A 21,365-nucleotide genomic window follows, 5' to 3' on the forward strand; every position below is an offset into this window, starting at 1 on the left:
CTTTCTTCCCATTTTATAATTTCTATATATATATATATATATATGAACATTAACGTTTATGTAAAAATTATCATATTTCCCTCCAACTTGACTGAATGGATCATGGTACATATAACAATTAAGTCATTAACAAAATTTTAGTCATATTTTTGATGAATTTCTGTTCTTATTTAGGCAACTATTTTCCTAGTTTTTGGCTACTATTTTCATGCTTAGGCTACTAAAAGCAACTATTTTGTTCATTTTTTTCTGTGGCAACCCTGTAGGTATGATAAAGAATGATATAAAATCGTATTTTGTCTTTATCATAGTTTTCTTCATTGTAAGAAGTTTTAACACAAATTTCTGAAATTTTAATATCTCTGTTTCTGCACATGGCTTGCAAATTTATCTTCTAGAAGACAAAGGAAGAAACAAAATTTGGAAAACTAGAAATTTTTTTTTTTAATCAGACAAATCAATTTCGTCATTTTTTCCATACTGTTAATTCTAAGGAAGGATTTTTTTTTCCATTTCTGCTGTTTTTATTATAACACAGCATTTTAACGTAACATGTCATACTATTAATTTATTATCACTCTTTCCCTATACTGTAATATAAATACCCAGTAACATAGAAAGCTGATTTTCAGTGTTAAAGTTTTGTTTTAGGAACTAAGAACAATTTGTTTTGATATTTGTACACATGGCAATGTGAAAATTTAAATTGAGATTTTCAATATAAGATTTTCCTTTAAAAAATGAAGAATGTGTTTTGTTTCCATCTAGTTTTTTTCTTCTTTTTTTAAAAAAAAAAAAAATAAAATTGCCGTTTTTATTATAACGCGAACATTTTTAAAGAGCATTTCTGTTGACTTAATTCTTTTTTATTGACTTTTTCTGGTAATTGAAAAACTGAGATGTTCAGCTTTAAAATTTTCTTTCGAAAATTAAGATGGATTTTTATTTTCTCTGTCTCGCTTTTGTATATAATCTTTAGTACTTATAATAGCGCGGCATTTTCAAAAGCGTTCTTGATAAGCCTTATTTTTCTCATTGATTTATGAATCCGTTTTTCCAGAAAATACTATTCTTAGCGTTGAAAGTTTGGTTTCAATGCTAAGTTTTGGTTTCAGCAATTTTTTTAATTGTGTTTAGAAGCTCTCGCGGGTAGCACTTCAGTAGTCGGCTGGCCGCATTTGATCCGCTGGCAGTTGGTTGCGCACCCCTAATATTAGTATATATTTTTTAAGGAAAGTTTATAATTTTTGTATAAAGTTTCATAAATGTGAAGCACATGAATTAAAAAATAAGTTCAACTACTGTAATGATTAAAGGAATAATTCTAAGAGACTGAAAGGAAAAGATATACTTGAAATTCTTAAAACTCCACTTTATCTTTCATAATCACCATGTGACTGAATAGAAGTATCTTTTTTTTTCAATACCATATAAAGAAGGATAGTCCGCGGTCTTATAACACACTGCTGCATGCAATAAAACCCAACATTCATCCTGATTATGCAAAATGACTTCCTGAATCAAAATATGACCCCACTTCCCCCTCCCCTGTCATTTTATAGGAAACTCCCCTTATGTTTCTTTCTTTTAGATTATTTTATTCCCATTGATTTTATTTAGAGGGAGGATTTCCATCTTAATTGTTTGAAAATTAATAAAAATGATAATTTTTCTGGTTTTATTGTAGTTTGTTGACTTTCTACATGACATCAGGGTTCTTCAAGGTAGCCAACCAAGCCAACTTTATGAGTTTTTTTCAGATTGGGCTCACAAGATAAAACCCGAGTAGTTTTCTTTCTTCCCATTTTATAATTTCTAATTAGTTTTCTTTGCAATTATCAAACCAAATTGTTCTTAAAATTATCAACTTAATACTTTTTGTTTTGTAACTTTTAATTTAACTTAGTACCTTTTTTGCAAAAATATGTTAAGTAAAACATATTATAATAGTCTGATTTTGGCAAACAAAATTTAATATTGTGCTAACTATAATTAGTGCTAACTATAAATAAGGTTACAAAGTCGGACACAAAAACATACTTTCTCTGAATAAACGTATATTTCTTTTTATATATTTGGATTCTTAACCTTCAACATATAGGTGGTAGCTGGAAAATATGGTCGCCATAGTTTGATCAGGAGAGTGATCTAAAGTTCGGACTCCTTAATGTTAATTAATGATGTTCCTTAATGTATTAATCTTTTGAGTAAATTTTTTATTTACCAGTGCGCAAGAGTTTCACAGAACTATTTTACCAACTATTTAATTAAATTTTAACATTTCTCAAAATCTTATTCTTTACGTTACTAAATACATTATTTTTCATTATTCACTTATCAATTTGTTTAGTATTTTAATTTAGGTTTTCCTTTAAAGTAAAATTCCTTTTTAAATTATTGTCAAGTTTTTATTAAAATAAAACTTAGAACTATTGCCTGCTGGTTGAGAATTAAATCTTAAGAAATTAAAAACATTCTGCTGTTTAAAATTATTCAATGTAAAACAGCTGACTATAACTATTCTTTCAAAAAGTGAAGATAAATTATTGATTTGTTTTATTGATTCTTGTGACTTCAACGTAGATTATCGAAAATAGTGCTGATGCTTTATGCAGAGCTGATTGTGCTCCGAAAAAAATCCGGATTTCTGGATTTTTCGCTAACTGGGATCCGGAAGTTTCCGGAGATCGAAGGTTCAGATGTTTCAAAAAAACATTGATCACAAAAGTTTCCGGAACTTAAAAACCACAGTTTATTTTATTTGTTTGTAAGGGAGAGCCAGATACTTTATAAGCTTTATATTCAAGATTAATATTAATTTTTTATCAGTATATAGTTATTATAATCATAAACTCAAGAAAGACATATTTGTAAATTTCAGTTACTTCTCCAGGTTATCATAGGTATGTGTAAATGGTATAAGTATGTGTAAAATTTTAAATATATTTTAAGTAAACTAAGACAGATTGAGAAAAAGGAAAAAAAAACATTGTATAAATATTTTTCCATTTAAACTTTTTTTTTCAAGAAATTTTCCGGAATTTTGACTTGGGCTCGCAATCACCCCTGTTTATGTGTCCCTTCAAGGAGTATAAAGATACTGAACATAAAGCGCTCTCAAATACATACCCAAACTTTTTAAGCTTCTTAAAATATCTCAGTATCTTATATGTTGTCCTAACATTTTAATTCTTAAATTAAATTTTTAATTACCTGGCCTTGTATGATTCACAAACCTTGTAACTACCTCGGAATTTTGTGAAGGATATCTGGAAATTCGCAAGTTTAAAATCTATTTGGCATCTTGGCGATTGTAGCTGGTGAGACAGATCACGATGCCAAAATATCCCCTAAATCATCACATCATGTTTATTGCAACATTTGCAAATGCGATTTTTCGAGCTCTCTTGGAGGTCGAAATGACTGTTTACGGCACAGGGAGGGATCACACCTATCGAATAAATTGTGCCACTTCCTCCTCCAGTAAAAGCATAAAAGATATGTTTTCAAGTTCTATGAAAGAAAACCAAAATGTTATAAAAGCAGAGACTCTCTTTGTGAATTTTTTAATTCGGCACTATTTACCATTATCTGTTGCCGACCACAGAGGTCCATATATTTAAACGGATGTTCCTGGAATCGGTTATTGCCAACAAATTAAATTGTGCTAGGAAATAAACCACTGAAATTTGCTAAGGTTTAGCAGATACAACGCAAAACAACTTATATGCCATGAACCAGAAAGTTTACATGGACACGGCAATTGACGGACAGCAGCAATTTGTCTGGTGAAAAACTTTTTCCTCTTGTAGTAACCTTTGATGATACTAGTGGTAAAATTAAGACATGTTAAAGTATTTTTCCTGTTTTTTTTTTCAATACTCCATAGTTTTTAATTTATCTGTTATTTATTTTTGGGCCGGCTTTATAAGTATGAAGAATATTAATTATTTCAGAATTTAGCTGAGGAGTTAACAGCTTCTGAATGCGTGAATGCTACTATTGAAGAAGATGTTTTCCGATTAGAAGCTGAGTTGGAATCTCTGACAATGAGTGGTAATTTTGTATTAGTTATTTTTTGAACTTATTTTTCAATTTACCTAATTTCTCAGGTGTAAGTTGTCTTAGAATATATGACGCCCCAGAAAAATGTAACTGGAAACAAGTGTTTCATAGCATACTCCACACTCTATAAGTACAGTAGAGAACCAATTATTCGGGCTGCTCGGGACCATCGCTATCCCGGATATCTGAATTTCCCGGTTTTTTGGATCGACCAAAAAGTGTCATTAATCAATGTTTTATCGAACCCGAATTTAAAAAAAAGAAAGTTTAACACATTTTAAAGTAAGAGGAAAAAGAGAAGCAATCCTATATTTAAAAAGAAAAAAAATGGTGGAAAAATAACATTTAAGAGAATAAAAAAATTTGCAAGTTTAGACAAGAAAAAACAAGTTTAAAAAATACAAAATTCTCATATTTATTTTTAAAAAATAACTACAATTCCTAAATTAACTAATATAAACAAAACCAATGATTAAATAATGCAATATACCAAATTACCTAATTATACGGGGGAACGATAAAATAAAAGGAAAATTTATTAATCTTAATAAAAACATCACTTAAAAATTATCTAGCCGAAAAAGGCACTGGCATAAATATTAAAACCCGAAACAAGGCAAGATCAATAAGATCAATGGAATTTTTTAAAAAAAAAAACCTAATGATAAAATTTATGAATAAAAAGAACTAATTTATTGAGTGCCAAATTTATTGTGAAAAGAAAAGAAAAAATCAAATGTAGAAAATCAGAAAAACAAAACATAAAATAATCGCATGTTTAAATTAATAGGCAATGCTCCTTTTATTATTTTTTTTTATAAAAACATGATTTTTAATTAAAGCAGATGTGATTCCACATCAAGAAAAACTTGCAAATGATACCGCACTTCCAAAGAATCAGAATTTATTCAAAAGAAAGAGATTTTATTTTTTGAATTAAAGTATTTTGTTTCAAAGTATTGCAGACTTAATGCTTTTTTTTTTCAAATTGCCAATTAAAATAAACTATATGATATGATGCTGTAGAATAGGGGTGCACAACCTTTTTGAGTGAAGGGCCACATGTGCAGCAGATTGACCAATAAAGGGCCGCATGCCAAAGTGAACATCCAAAGTATTTAGACAGACGTATTCACTGCAATTTTAAGTAGTATTTGTTATAAAAACATTGTTCTAGCCACTAGATTCTTTTTCTAAGTTAACCTTGTAATATCTTGGCATAAAATTAAATACTTTTAAATGTTTAAAGTTAGAAACTTCTAAACTGATTACTTAAGAAAAAAACAAAAATCAGAATCAATTAATCAGAAATAATTAAAAAACTATGGGAAAATTCATGTTTTTTTTAAATCATATTACATAATACAAAAGTTCATTTAACAGGGATGAGATTCTTCCGCGGATTCGCGGATTTCCGCTTTTTTTCAGATTTTTCCATTTTTCCCGCTAATTTCCGCTGAAATTTTTTTTGCCCAAGTTAAAATGTTTTATGAGGAATTTAATTTTCCGCGGAGGGAAATTGTTGAAGTCCCTTTTCCTCCCTCTGAAGTTTCTCTAAAAATCATTTCCTTGGGATAAAACTGGTTGACCTTTATACAGGGATGAGATTTTTTTTGTCTCTTGAATTCCAGCCTTTTTATCAAAAACTCAGATTCTCTAAAAGTTTCGTTTTTTTTANAAAAATATTCTAGTTATTAAAATAAATGCAAGTTAAATACTTTGATTTAAAGAAAGTTTATAGGGTTAAAAATAATTAAAATTGAAACAAAACGCCTTATAAATAAGATTGCGGAAAATAAGATTTTGCATTTAGTAGGAAATATACTTAAACTTTAAAACATTTATTTTAAATTAATTATATGAGGCAGGGGCAGAGAGAGGGAAGAAAAAGAAAGAAAGCATTAATTTTGAAGGAACTATTTTCCTTAATAATAAAAAACTATTAAGGTACTTGTTTACAATTTTTTATGACTAATATTTTTATAACATGACACTTACTATTTACAATTAATACACATATGCATAAACAATTAGTAACATTTACATTACATTACGAAACTCATTTTGATTACATTTTTTACAGTTAAAATTTAATGATATACAAATTATTTCCCAGTATATAATCATGAATGATATGAAATGGTCGAAGTATATAGAAAATGGTTAATATTTTTTAATAGTTATTCTGTAATTTGCAAATTTTTTAAATATTTTGATAATTTTATTTACTTGATCATGTGATAGCTTTTTTGAGCCATTGAATGAAAATGTGATGATTTTGCTTGAAAATTTAATGATTTTGTTTGGCAATTTTGAACAGACCAAATTTATTCTGGAATTTATTCTATTGTTGTGGGTAGTATTAAATTAGGGCAAATAACTTAATGACTTTTGAAATTTGTCCTAGACGGTGTTCTTCATTTCCAGATTTTTATATCACGTGAATGCAAATAGCGATGTGTTATTTTTTACTTGCTTAAATACGAATTGCTATGTGTGATTTTTAAATTGCGTAAATAAAAAACGCAATGTGTGATTTTCAAATCACGTGAATACGAATTGCGATGTATGATTTTAAATTGCGAAAAGACTACTCAAAGTAAGACTTCTTAATATGTGTGAATATGAATCGCGATGTTTGATTTTTGAGAAGAGTAACAACGTGTGATAATTTAAACACCAAAATACGAATCGCCTGACGTAATTTTGAATCTTGTGAATTTGAGTCGCGATGGATGATTTTTAAATCTCGTTATTACAAAACTCGTTAATACGAAATGCGATGCGCAATTTTAAGATCACGTAAATACGAATTATGATGCGTGAATTGTAAATTACGAGACAAATTAAAACGTATGATTTTTAAAACGCGTAAATGCGACCTGTGATTTTTAAATCTTGTAAGAACAAAAAGAATAGGTTGGGTGTGTGATGTTGAACTTGCGAATGGGACTAAAGAAATATGCATGTGTTTTGAATTATATTTTAGCAAAATGGAACGCGTTTAATATAAATGTACACAATTTGTTTTTATTCTTATTCTCTTCCGGAAGGGATCGATTTTGCTAAGATACGTAATTACTATTTAAGTTTAAAAAAAAAAAATTTAAAACAGTATCGAATTTTAAGAGTTGTAATGATGTGCTAAAATATCAGGATATTCTAAATCACAAGTAAAAATGTAGCAATAACTGGAAAGAAAAAAAAACATGTTCGAAAAACCTCTTATATTTATGTAAAAATCGACCAGGGGTCTGTTTAGAAGAAATTTGGGTCCGTTAACGGACCCTTCACAAAATATTTTAACTTAAAAATGGACCTTTCACAAAATGATTTGTCTTTTAACCCCTTCCTTCTCGCTCCCGTGAAAATGATGGGGTGAGTTTTCGCCCACTATTTCTCGCTCCCGTGATATTGAGGGGCTGGAGTGTCCAGTAGTAATACGCCAATAAGAACAAAACTAATTTCATTTGACCGGAAAACATTTTATTTCTCATTTTACATACCTGATGGCAGTACCAGGATATTTTTAAGGTAAATGTAGATAGTTAGTTTATTTTAATCTAGTTGCAGCACTAATCAAATACGTAATACAAATACAAAAGCAAAAATATAGGCACTTTTATGACCATTTTCTTGAAAATTGACCGATCGTTAATGGGCTAATCGGACCCTTCACAAATTTGTTTATCTTCATTGTTTTGTTAATTGAATAAACCCTTCCCAAGGGAAAAAAAATAAAGATCGATGTAAACGAATTAAGTTTTTTCTTCGGCAGATGCTTCTTCCATTATTCGTCCGAAATGAATATTCTGCGTTCAGCAGTATAGGCTAAATACCAAATATTTGTCTGTTGCATCTCTAATTTAGAAGCAGCAATTGCTGTTTATTTTTGAAAATTTAATTTTTTTTAATTATAATTTTATAGTGTTGAGCATTATCTTGTATCTATTTGCAATTTAAAAGCTCCTTGAAAAAGGTTTTTTGCAATAAGGACCCTATTTGCACGAATTCATAAAAGCAGGACCCTGGTTGAAAGAATGTGACTTAATGCTTATTTTATATTCACAAATTACGAGTAATTTTTTCACAATTTTACAAAAACGGACCTTCTACAAAATATGTGGCAGACCCCTGTCGGCACAAATACAGCATGTAAGAAGTAATTATTTTAATGCACTGTTCAAAACTCGTGTGCTGTCAAATTATAGTATTAAAAATATCAGTTTTTTTTTAAATCACAGGTAAAAGCGTAGTAATAACTACCAAAGAAATTATCAAAATCCCTTTATATTTACAGTGAAATTGGCGTAAATAAAACGCGTCAAAATTTTATGTATTTAATTGCGAAATTCTAAATTTAAGTATTGCAATACCATATAAAAATATCGGGACTTTCAAAGCCTTGAAGAAATGTATAACAATAATTGCCAAAATAACGATTGAAAAAAATTTTATTTGTGATAAAATTGGTACAAATAAACCACGTCAAAAAATGGTTATCTAAATGAGCGATTATTTAATCGCGATTTGTAATAATATGGTGATAAAATATCCAAATTTTAAAAACCATGCGGAAATGCGTAGCAATAACTGCCGAAAAATTATCTAAAGTCAATTAGATTTTTCATGAAGTTTGCACAAATAAAGCGTTTCCTAACTTTCAAAAATTGCGATTTCAGAAAGTGCGTAAAAATGGGCAGCAATAACTACCGGAAAGTAGTTGGATTTACGATGAAATCGGCGCACTTGAAGTGCGTCAAAGGTAATAACTAAAATTAGAAATTCGTATATCGTAATAATTATGTATTTAAAATATTGGAATATTCAAAACTATGCATAAATCTATAGAGGTAACCATCGGAAAAAAAGAGATTGAAAACTACATTGTTTGAAATTGGGTGCGTCAAAAAACTTAAATGCATAAATTTCAAATTTCCGATTTATTTTGTTTTTCAAAAAAAAAATATTTGAATTATTTTCCCCCCCATTTTGTTCAGATTGTCGCGGGCCGCACATAAAGGGTTGGCGGGCCGCAGGTTGTGCACCCCTACTGTAGAAGTTTGTAGCGTGTTCAACTGAGTGCTTGTCTTATGGGTTACCCCAGATTAAGTCGCTCAAACGGAAAGAATTTCTGGGGGGGGGGATTAAAATTGAAAATATTAGTTTTCATAAATGTTCAATACAGTAACTTAAATAGGATAATTTTTAATTGAGAAACTGCATTTGAATTTTTTTATTGAATAATATATATTATAGAACATCAATGTTTGGGAAGTATGTTTGTTGCGATTCCAGACAATGTTTGGAATCACATGTTTGGAAAGTAAAAGGTAGCTTGTAAGCAATGCTCACCACATTGCCTAATTTTCACAAAATTGTGAAGCTAAAGTTTTCATGAGCTCCCAGGCCCATTATGAGCTGTTGCTGGAATACCGTACTTTATTGAATGGTTTTTAGTTCCTGAATATTAAGTTTAAAAATGGCAAATATTTTTATATTTATACCTATTGCTCGACAAGCTAGAGCACTTAAAACTATGTTCTGCGCTGAAAGAAAATTTCATTGCTAAAATAAATTTATCTCCAGGCAAAATTTCTACTACTTTCTGTCTAGCTAGAATGCTTAAGTAGGTGTCCTACACCTGCGCAAATTGTACCAATCTGTCCCAAATCTAAAAAAAACAGATACAAATGTTTTATTTTGCCCATTTTTGAGCTAAAACACAAATATGACATATTTTGAAAAATGGGCGGTAATTTTTTTAATGAGAAAATTTTATTTTTTTCCTCAATACACATTATCACAGAATGCAAAGCTTATCCGCTCAGGATGTAAAATTTTTCCACTAATTTACGGAATTTTGTGAATCTCAAGATCTCAAACTTCCAAGAATCAAAGATTTATATTTCAGCAGAACTTTTTAGGGATTTTCTCCAATCTAAACTTTTAATTTTGTACCTTTCACGAAATCCCAATCATGACACATTTATTCCTTCCTTCCCAGAAATCTCTTTCCCCCCCCTCTTCCTTACATGGATCTTATTCATGGGCAAAGAGATTTTTTTTTTTTTTAATGTAAATTTATAAATAGGAAATGTAACTTCAAATTATCTTTGGGAACATGGGACTCCGAAAAAAAAAGGAATGTTCATCAGGAATGAGGAACCTGCATGCTTTTTTTTTGTGTTTTAAAATGAAACATCATGCCATTTTATGAAGATTGACACCAATTTCACACCTGTGCGATAACAAGTTAATTTTGTTATTAATAGTTAAAATCGTTCAATTAGCCCTGCCCCCTAAATCGCTGCTAGGGTTCCCATCTGCTCTGATGACGTCACAAAATAGTACAACCACAATTCCCTTCATGTTTCGAAACGGCGAAAGCATGTGCCACACTATTAAATTCTGAAAAATGGCTCTGAGTAAAAACCATAAGTCTTGCATTGTACCATGCTGCGATAGTTCTAGATTAAACACACCAAATAAATTATTTTTTAGTGTACCAAAAGGAGAAAAAAGACAAATTTGGTGCAAAGCCATAAAATGCGATGAAAAAAAACTCTCAAATTGTCAGCAACTATTGCATTATACTGTTGCTAAGACCATTTTACAGCAACTTACTTAATTATAATTTAATTCTATAAGATTGTTTTTCTTATTGATAAGCTTCTCTGAATGAATAATTCATCATACTGAATTAAAATGTTTATAGGATGCTGTTCAGATCACTTTCTTTCTTTTTTTTTTTATTCTTTAAAATGAAAGGATTTTATTCTTAGAGAGCAGTGGTGTACAGGTTTTTTTTTAAAGTTAAAAAATAATTTTATTTAGAAGAAAAAATTATCAAAGTTAAAATAAAAAATGATAGGGGTTTAGCATTATTTACATTTCTTCTAAAAAGAAAAAAAATTCTAGAAATTATTTTAGAAGTCAATAATGAAAAAGAATTTTTTTAAAATATTTTATTTACCTCAAAACTTGTAATTCCAGGTCATATACCATTCATTCCATTCCCTCTAATTGGGATCAACTCATTAAATAAAAACTTTCAAGACAGTTTAAACTTTTATCTATAGACATATATAAATAAAAATGAATCAGTATAAATAAAGAAAAATGAATTTATTTCTCAAGTTATTGAAAAAAAAGTAGTTTCGACATTTATTTTTTCATTCCTCAATTTTATTTCATTATACTGAAAGGTGCCCACAAAAATTTTCTCAAGGGGGAGGATGCAACTGATATACACTACATATATATTTGAACTATATATATGATATAAACATGAAAGAAAAACAATTTTTTAAAAATGCAATTCAAATTCAAACGCCTTTGTAACACTTTTCTCGATAAGAAGCTTTGGTTTAACTCCTCCCGTTCGCTGAGTTACTATACTTTGACGTCANTAAATTTCTGAGATTTTAAATCTGTTATTTTACCTTAATTTTAATTAAAAAATATTTTAAAACCTGCTGATTACCTATAGTATAATTAAATTTCAATATAATGCATGGCAACTGTTGGTAGTTTTGAAGTTTATATATTTTTTTGGCAAACTTTAGTTTTTGACATTTTTGACGGGTTTTTGACGGTTTAAACCAGTATTATACCCTTGTCATGTCAAAAACCACTTTTTGACGTCAAAAACCCAACCCTGTTTTAAGATAAAGACTACTTAAAATAATCAGCATTCTGCTATTACCCAACGCATGCAGGTTCCTCATTAATCAATTGTTAAGGTGAAAATAAAGTGTAAAATTGATAATACAAGAAGTAATTTCAAAATCACATTCATTTAACAGAATTGTTTGCTCTATATATAGTGTTCTTTTTCTCTTTTTTTTTTTTTTTTAAAGAAAAACTTATATGATGCAATAAAGCTAATTTGTGATAGACGTATGACAGTATGATCTATACCTGCTAACTTTTTTCAAAGAGGCTTTTATCTAGTGGTCGTACAATAAGATTTGAATTGACACTATAATCCAAGGCCAGTCCGTTTTAAAGGGTTTTCTTTTATTTTTGTGTAAATTAAAATATTTCTAATTTAAATTAAAATCATTAGTTAATTATTCTGTAATTTCATAATTATATCCACGAGACTTGTTAAAACAGACTTTCAAAAAATAATTTATCTTGCCGAATAAATATAATAATCAAAATAAAAAATATAAAAATAATAAAATATAAAAATAATAAAATATAAAAATAATAAAATATAAAAATAATAAAATATAAAAAAAATAAAAGTATAAAAATAATAAAAATATAAAAATAATATATAAGATTTAATGTTGATATTTCAGATTTGAGACTTAATTTTCCTTGTTTGTAATTTTCTCAATATTAAACTTAATGTCAAATTTGAATGAAATTAGAAATTATATTATTTGTTGCTTTTCCTATCAATAAATTATAATCTTAAAAATATATATATATGTATTTTTTAAAAAAGTTCAAAATATTTTTTTTTTCATTTTTTATTATCACCATTATAAAGTTTAGTAATTATATTTATATTTCAGCTAGTTTATTTTTACTTTCTCTCTGTTTTTCTTTAAATAGTTATATTTTTAAAATTTCTTAAATATTTACAAAGTAAATATTATATAGCTGTATTTAGTTTTTCTTCCTAATAACCTATAAATATTTTGAAACTTTTAAAAGCAGCAAATTTTTGTTTTATTTTTAAGACATCTAGACATTTATCACATCAATTTTTATTTTTAAGTTTTAGTGATTCATTAAGTTAATGATCAATCTTTTTTGATAATTTTATTAGGCAGGGATGAGATACTTCCGCGGATTCGCGGATTTCCGCTTTTTTTCAGATTTTTCCCGCTAATTTCCGCTGAAATTTTTTTTTGCACAAGTTAAAATATTTTATGAGGAATTTAATTTTCCACGGAGCGAAATTATTGAAGTCCTTATTCCTCCCTCTGAAGTTTCTCTAAAAATCATTTCCTTGGGATAAAACTGGTTGGCCTGTATACAGGGATAAGATTTTTTGTCTCTCGAATTTCAGCCTTTTTATCAAAAACTCCGATTCTCTAAAAGTTTCTTTCTTTTTTTAAATTTTTTTTAATAAATATCCCGCTTTTATTAAAAAATTCAGTCGTTGAAGTAAAATAATTATATTTATTTACGATTTTCAAGGATAAACATAAAATTCGAACTACGTCCTAGCTGCTAACCCTTCCGCATTTTTACTTATATTAGCTATTTTCTCCGATTTCACGCACAGAACATAAGATTTTCCGTATTTTTTTATCCGTCGGCGGGATAGCTCGTATTTTCGTAATTCAGACGCCGCTGCTTCTTGTATTCTGGTGTGAAAACAAACAAAAAAAGAGAGAAAAATTAGAGGTGGATTTGCAGTGAAAATATTTATTTGCTAATTCAGTTAATCTTGTAAATTTTTATTTATTATGTCGAAACAAAAACAATACAAACAAGCCTTTTAGTAATCCCAAGTCCAGACTCTGTAAATATCTCAATTTTTGTTCATGCAATTTTAATATCAATCATCGATTTTCGCATTTACTTGATTTAAAAGTTGTGCATTGCGATTCTTATTTACGCTATTTAAATACCGTACATTATGATTCTTATTTACGGGATTTAAAAATCCAATATTGTGTTATGTATTTATGCATTTTTAAAATCGCGATTTTATTATCAAACATCGATTTTCATATTTGCCTGATTTAACAGTTGAACGTTGCGATTCTTATTCAGGCAATTTAAATATTGTGCATTGCGATTCTTATTTACGAGATTTAAAAAACCAACATCGCGATTTTTATTTACGAGCTGTTAAAACCCCATGTAGCAATTCGTATTCACGCGAGCTTAAAATCCAATGTCGTGATTCGTTTTTGCGGTTGTAATATCACGCGATTTAAAAATTATGTATCGTGATTTGAAAATTACGCATCATGATTTGTATTTTCGCATTTTTTAAATTCGATGTAGAGTTTCATATTTACGTGATATAAAAGCCTCATATCAGGATTTATAATCACATGGTTTACAAGTTTAAAAATCGCACTTTTTTGTCGAATTTCTGTATATATATATATATATATGAAAATCTTCTTGGATTTCCTCTTTTTTACTTTCTGACTACTCTCATCCCTGATTAGGTGAACTGGAAATTAATATCCTTTTCTTACATTAAATTGTACAATATATTTTAACTACTTTTATTTTAATCAGTGATGTAAATGCCTATGTTATCAGAAATCTTTTGCTATCTAGTCTACAAAATTTCAATGCCAAATTGATAAAAATCATTTGTGTTTTTGAGCAAAAGAAGAGGGACAGATATTTTGGAAATGTTATAGCTATCTGAATGTATGAAAATCTGATGTTAAGTCGAGCAATTATGATGGGGGATTGAAGTGCTACTACCTTTATTCATTAAATTTTACATGATTATTCAAGATCAAGCTTTGCAAAACAATCCATGAAAAAAATATGAATAGAGGTAGATGAATGAAATAAAGAAATGTTCTGATATTTATAATAAATATTTGGCAGTGAATTCACATAATCAAGTAAGAACTTCTGAATGAAACATCTGCATGTGTCTGAATAATCCAATGTGTATACATTTGAGCAAATGTGAAATTTTTTCAATATTTCATTCTTGTTTTGTATTTTTGCATGTTAAAATATGAATCAAAACAAAATGTTATATCTTATTATTTAATACTTTTTGTCATTATCAAATAAGAATAATTTCAAAATATAAAAAAGCAAGATTTATAATTGCATGCAAACAATACTTTCTTTTCATTTGAAAATACCAGGCATAAATTGATAAGTGGATTAAAATGTAATTATAATATAGATATCTAATCAAGGAATGAAACTGATTTACACAATTTCAGAAAAAGACAAAATAAGTAAGTAACATTTAAAATAATAAATCAAAATGGAAAAGTGCTAAAAGCAGCTGAAACCAAAGTAGTCTTATTTTAATTTCAGGGTTCCCGCGGTCCTTAAAAGTCCTTAAAAACTGCTTAATTTTTATTTTGGAAAATAAGCGCCCTTGGAAGTACTTAATTTTGGTGCAAGGTTTTCAAAGTGCATAATTTTTCAGAATCACTGTAGTTATCTGGAACAATTTTTCGCTCTTTCAAAAATTTTTAAAACAAAAAGTTGTTCTTTTATCACCTAGAATTGGACCATGCATCGAGAGTAAAGCCTTTTAGAGAAACTAGAAGGAATGTGTGTGAGGGAGCTACAGGCAAGAAAACATGTCCTTTCATTAATATATTATTCCTTTTGCCTAGAATGATACTTTATGAGGAGAGTGAAGCATTCCAAAATAAAATAATAGTGTGTGGACAAGGGGGATACTGCACATGGAATCATGCTATTTTTTGTGGGAGGGGGCAGTTAGTTCTAAGTAGAAGACCCACATTAAACTTTAAAATCAGCAGAATTCAAGAAATTTGGTTTTACTGGTAGTGCATGTGCTTATAAAAACAACATAAAGCCCTAAAATAAGAAGTATCAGAAAAAATGTTTGAACTAGAATCCATAATGAAAACTAAGCAGATTGTTACATAAAAATTTTAATCTACTCCATTAAAAGATCCCTAACTGTTTGTTATTAATGTATATTAGATTTAAATTTAGATTTTTTTAATCATTTTGTTCAATTAACATTGCAACTTAATATACTTTTTTTTAAAATTCGTCCAATTTTTGGTTGCTTTAAAATTAGTCCATGTTTCTTGCTAGATTGTTTAGTAATATTATGTAAAGTTAATTCTTAATAACAGTTTTCGCTGAAAAAGTTTTTATGCAAAGCTCATGATAAAAGTAAATATAAAACATTTGCTGTTTAGTAATAATTTTAAAATGGTTAATTTACAGTTTTCAATATGTTTTTCCAAACTTTTCAATATTGTTTTTACAAACATTACCTGATAGGTTGATATTACTGGATTACTTTATAATAAAAGAATACCACTTTCAGCTTTAAACTAATTTAGGATAAAGATAAAATATCAAATCATAATAGTAGAGAATAATATTAAGAATGATAGAGGATGATAAATAAATAATTTATCAGTATTTGTTAATTAAGAAACCTTACCAATTTTCTGGTCATAGGAATGTATTGATAACTTTGAAAAATCATTTTGACCCTTTTATTTATATATTCCACCAAAAACTAATATTAAAAGCATATTGGTTTAAATATTATAAATCTTCTTAAGCATAATTGTATTTTTATTCTATAAAAAGTTTATAAAATATTGATTATAATGTGATTTTTAAGACCTAATGAAAAAATAGTGGAATAATTTAAGGTGCTTAGATATTAGTATGGCCTGTATTTATTTGAAATATGACTTAATTATGCATGACATAGTTAAGAAAACTACTTTCATGCATAACTCTAATTGAACTTTTTAGTATTAAATCTTTTAATATATACCCATGTAACATTCTATTAATAGAAAAGAAAGAATTTTTTTGGCATAACTGAATATTAAGCAAAATTGCTCACAACTGAAATTGTGATACAGTGAAATATGAAAGCTTGTTCTAATAATTTTTTCAAAGTTTTTTCCAAATTTCTTTATTTCTTTCTTTTCATATATGAAAAAAATATGAATCTTAATTTCTGCACTTTAATTTTACAATTTAATTTTAATGAACCATTAAAAATGGAATACGGATTAGTTTCATACATGTCATTAATTCTTAACAATCTGAAAATATTTTTACATAAGACCCAACCCGGGTAGGCAAAAGTTGCCTGTTGCTACTTTGGCAAACCCTGTTAATTAATACAATTGTATTGGTACTTGCATTGTAATAAAATAGTTTTTTATAATTTTTTTTATTGAATATAAATATAATTTTTTATAACTTTTTAAATATCTTTTTTAAGAAAGGTAAATAATTGATATTGTCACTGATTGCATATGTATATTCGATGCTAAACAATCATACTATTTTTAAGGTCCTTAATTTTTTCAAAAAAAGTCCTTAGTTTTTTGCTTTGTTAAAAGAGTGTGAACCCTGAATTTAGAAGGCCAGAAGTACAATTATAGCAGAAAACGAAGAAAATTTTAAGATATGTGTGTTAGCAATACAGCACTTTATCAGGAGACACACTGCCTGCCAACACTCAGGAGATTTCTGTCATCAGTGGTAATACCAAAAACTGACTGTTCCCCCGAGGCGTCATAATAAATAAACAAATAAGAAAGAGCACTTCAACACCTCCAATTTTCTCTGAGCCTTTTAATGTCCACTTAATCAATTCTAGTACCCAGAAAAAGGCAATATTGCCCACTTAGAGAAGCAGAGCACTAGGCAATGATGGCATTGATAACATTATTTTTTAGTTAGCAAGAGCAAAATCGTATTACCATTTTAAATTAAACATACGATAATTAAAACAAACTTGTGAAAAAATAATCCTCAGTATTCTTTTTTGAACCTTCGTTGTGGCATCCAAATTTGAATTAGTGCACACAATATTTCCCACTTTGAGAAGTACAGCACTAGACAATGATGACATTAATATTATTTAAAAACATTATTTTTTAGCTAGCAAGAACAAAATAGTCTGACCATTTTAAATGAAACATATGAAAACAAAAACAAAACTTGTGGAAAATAATCCTCAGTATTCTTTTTTGAACCTTTGTTGTGGCATCCAAATTTGAAATAGTACACCATATTATCTGTGGGATTGTATAATTGCTATTAAAAATAGTTTTTTCAATTATGAGAGCTGGAAAGTTATTCCTCTTTACTCTAAGGCCCAGACAAACCAATAAAACTGCCAATTTTTAAGAGGAATAGCATCTTATTTTGATTATATAAATAATAATATTAAATGAGAAAATATTAATTTTTAATCTTATACAAATGGTAAAAGCAATGAAATTCCGTCATGAAGCTTTTTGTTATGTCTTTTAAATTGCATTAATATTGGATTTTAGGAAACAGTTTGTATTATATGAAACTAAACTATTAGAGCTAAATTTAATTTAGTGGTTCTTTTGTTTTAAAAAGTGATTGACCTTTAACACCGTTTTGACCATTAAAGATTGACCATTTTTAAAAATAAATTATTAAGATGATGTAAATTATTTTCAAAACTAGAGATGTTAAAAATTTTTGTTTCATTTTAGATAAGCAATCTTTTGTTACATGGAACGATGAGTTTGATGACCAGGAGAATGTTGAAAATATTCCACCTTATCGAGAATCAAAAAATATCAAACCTACTAGAAAACGGTATTGGAGTGAAGTCATTGACTTTGAAAATGAGAAGCGACATTCAGTATATGGCAAATGTATGTATATAGCGTTTAGAATTATAGCTATATTTTTGGATAAAATTGAGTAAAATAATGGAATAAAAGACAATCTATATCAAATCTATCTTAACAGGGTGGCTACTCTCTCTGGAAAACTAACATTTTTGGGGAATTAAAAAATATGAATGGATAAACTAAAATTTCAATTCTAAAAGTTCTGAGAGAGAAATCAAAAGTTGGTTATATTGTTTTTCATTGCAATGATAACAGAACAAATTTATTTTAATGTTTGATTGGATTAGATAAAAAAAAAAAGAAATTATGCTGTTAATCATACCATGTAAACTTATTGAGTGATATTTTTATTATCTTATTCTAACTCTTGCTTCTATTTTAATCAGTAATGTTGTAAAAATTTGATCATTTTCCAGTTTTGGTTATTTCTATAACATTTTTCTACTCTAATTAAACTTTCATAATGAAAGTGAGCATTTTTAAAAATTGAAGCATGTCTATCTTGCATCTGTAATTAAAATAATCTCTTATTTCATTACACATAAATTATATTCCTAAATTTTAATGCTTTTTGAGCAAAACACTGTAAAAAAATCAATCTAGAATCAACAGTTTCAATTAAAAAAAAATAAAAAAAATAGACTACCGCTTTTTCTTATTTAAATTTTTTTTCAGTTAACTCATTCACTTATTACCTAGAATCAAGAATTCTTTTTGCAATTTGTAAATCAACTCTGCAAAATTCAACAATCTCTGTAAAGTTTAATTTTTTTGAAATTTCATTTTTGTGCACTCCATTTTTATATTTAATAAAAATGTCATTTTCAGCAAGTATGTATTATAGAACTAGTTCATACATCAAATATACACAAAACCTACCAGTTTAAAATAAAAAAAAGTAGGAATTGACTTTTACACCATATACTTGGAAATGTGGTTCCTTTTTATCCAAACTCTAAACTCTGTTTGCCATACAAATATTTATAATTATTTTATGTTGATTAGTTTTAATATTTGTGTGTTAACTTTAATTTGTATTTTTTAACAGACTTTGAACAAAATAAAGCTCAAGACCCTCAAGAATCAAGTGAGAGTGGTTATTATATTCCTCCAAAAAAGTTAAAAGTTTTACAAGAACATAAACGAGTCATTGATCATGATTATAGTAGTGCATCTGATGATGCTCAGGAGATGGATGACAAAGCTGATGATATGGATGGCCATTCAGAAACTGAAGATTCTGCTTATGATAATGGTAATTTCAGTTAAGAATTATTTCAGTGCCTAACACAATTCTGATAAGTATTATCAGGGGTGAAAATGGAAAGAATATGTTTCTGGAATGCTATGTAAAATTGATAAGACTTAATTTTTTTATATTGTGTATAAATAGAAAACATCACAGAACTAATCTGTAAAGTTTTAATATTTTAAATGATAATTTAAATAATAATAAAGCTTTAATTTACAATGGTTTTACAACAACTGGGTGCATAGTGTTTTTAAAAATTGCCTAAAGGTGCTTATTTTTGATTTATGTTTGTAAAAAACCTTAAAGGTGCTTTTTTTTATTCGGGGCTCGTAAAAAGTGCTTAATTTTCCATCTTTTAAAAAGAGATGATTTCTTTGCTGTATCGATAGTCATTCTAAATTACAAGAAATACATGATTTTCACAATTTTATCTGCAATATTTATCAGAAACTAGTTAATTTTTCATGATTATGTAAAGATTTTTAAAATGTTTTTGAATTTTATTGATTTTATGTTTATAAATTAAGAATTTAAACAATGGAAAAAATAATTTTTGTTACTGCACAGATTCTAATTCTGATTTTTTTGGAAAGTGATTAAAAATATTTTTTGAGTACTTAAAAGGTGCTTATTGTTTTGTTGAAAAATCTGGCTCTGCGCCCTGAAACAAGCTCTACAAATTGGAATAGTAATTGTCATTCTTTTTTTGGCTATATGCATCCTTATGCCGATGTACTGGTGTACCATCTATAAGTGTGCATAACCAATTATAGGCTGGTGGGCTGATGTGTTAACTATTTTCAGTTACATTAAAATGTGATTTATGAAGCTATTTTTATTATTTTTAGTTTCATACAAACACCATAATTTTACATTCTAAAGAGTGCTATTTGGTACACCAGATATGTTTGGCTTTTCTGCAAACAATTTTTTAAAAATAATCCTATTGTATTTGTTTCTAAGCTATTCTTAGAAGAAATTTTATAATTTGGTTTTATTTTTCCTCACTGTAAACTTTCACATTTTTTAATATTCTAAATATGGTATGATGTCTATTACTATGAATTCCGATTGTTAAATGGTCAAATTTAAAATGTTAATAAATAAAAGTGATTTTCTTAATCTAAAATCATACATGAAAATCTAATAGTAGTGTTGCAAGATCCAATGAAATTGTTGACAATACAAGTCTTATGCTTCAGATGCATGAACCATCCAATCAAAAAGGAGAACACATGCGTGTGAACACCAAAGCAACCAATCAGCAGCCAATGCATTTTTCTGACTTTATGGTTATGTGATGCTGATTACAACTCAGTTTGTGCTTTGAACTCCTTTTACAAACAAACATGTTCACCAATATTTTATTGAGTTTTATTTTTATCAAGTTTATTTTTAATCATTCACACTGAAAGATAGAATACCCGGTCATTCCAATAAAATGGAAAACTGGAGAAAATGTGACAGACAATATCAAATGCAGAGGAGACTAAATCTAGCTAGTCGAACTGCCGAGCAAGAACGTTGTATGATGAATTATCAAAATAATTTCATGTTAATAATTCCCCGCGAAAGAGAAGCCCACAGTAGAAATTGAATTTAGAATTGAATTTAGAAAAATTAGCGAAATTCTTTATTTCGAAGAATCATATTCAGATGAAGGTTCCCCTCCCCCTCAATAGGATCTCTGTCCGTTGAATGCAATCATAGCAGTGCTTTTGCTAGAG

At 28.0% G+C, this 21,365-nt stretch overlaps 1 protein-coding gene across 1 annotated transcript in view; it reads left to right on the forward strand.

Moving 5' to 3' along the window:
• Positions 1-21,365, forward strand: part of LOC107452007 (BRISC complex subunit Abraxas 2) — a 66,657-nt gene that overhangs the window by 31,595 nt on the left and 13,697 nt on the right. Inside the window, exons 7-9 of the mRNA XM_016068281.4 lie at positions 3,957-4,056; positions 18,243-18,407; positions 19,435-19,641. Coding sequence (XP_015923767.1) covers positions 3,957-4,056; positions 18,243-18,407; positions 19,435-19,641 — 472 coding nt within the window. The remainder of the gene's footprint in view (positions 1-3,956; positions 4,057-18,242; positions 18,408-19,434; positions 19,642-21,365) is intronic.

This window comes from Parasteatoda tepidariorum, chromosome X1, assembly GCF_043381705.1.
Source record: "Parasteatoda tepidariorum isolate YZ-2023 chromosome X1, CAS_Ptep_4.0, whole genome shotgun sequence".
In the NCBI taxonomy this organism is placed as follows: Eukaryota; Metazoa; Arthropoda; class Arachnida; order Araneae; family Theridiidae; genus Parasteatoda; species Parasteatoda tepidariorum.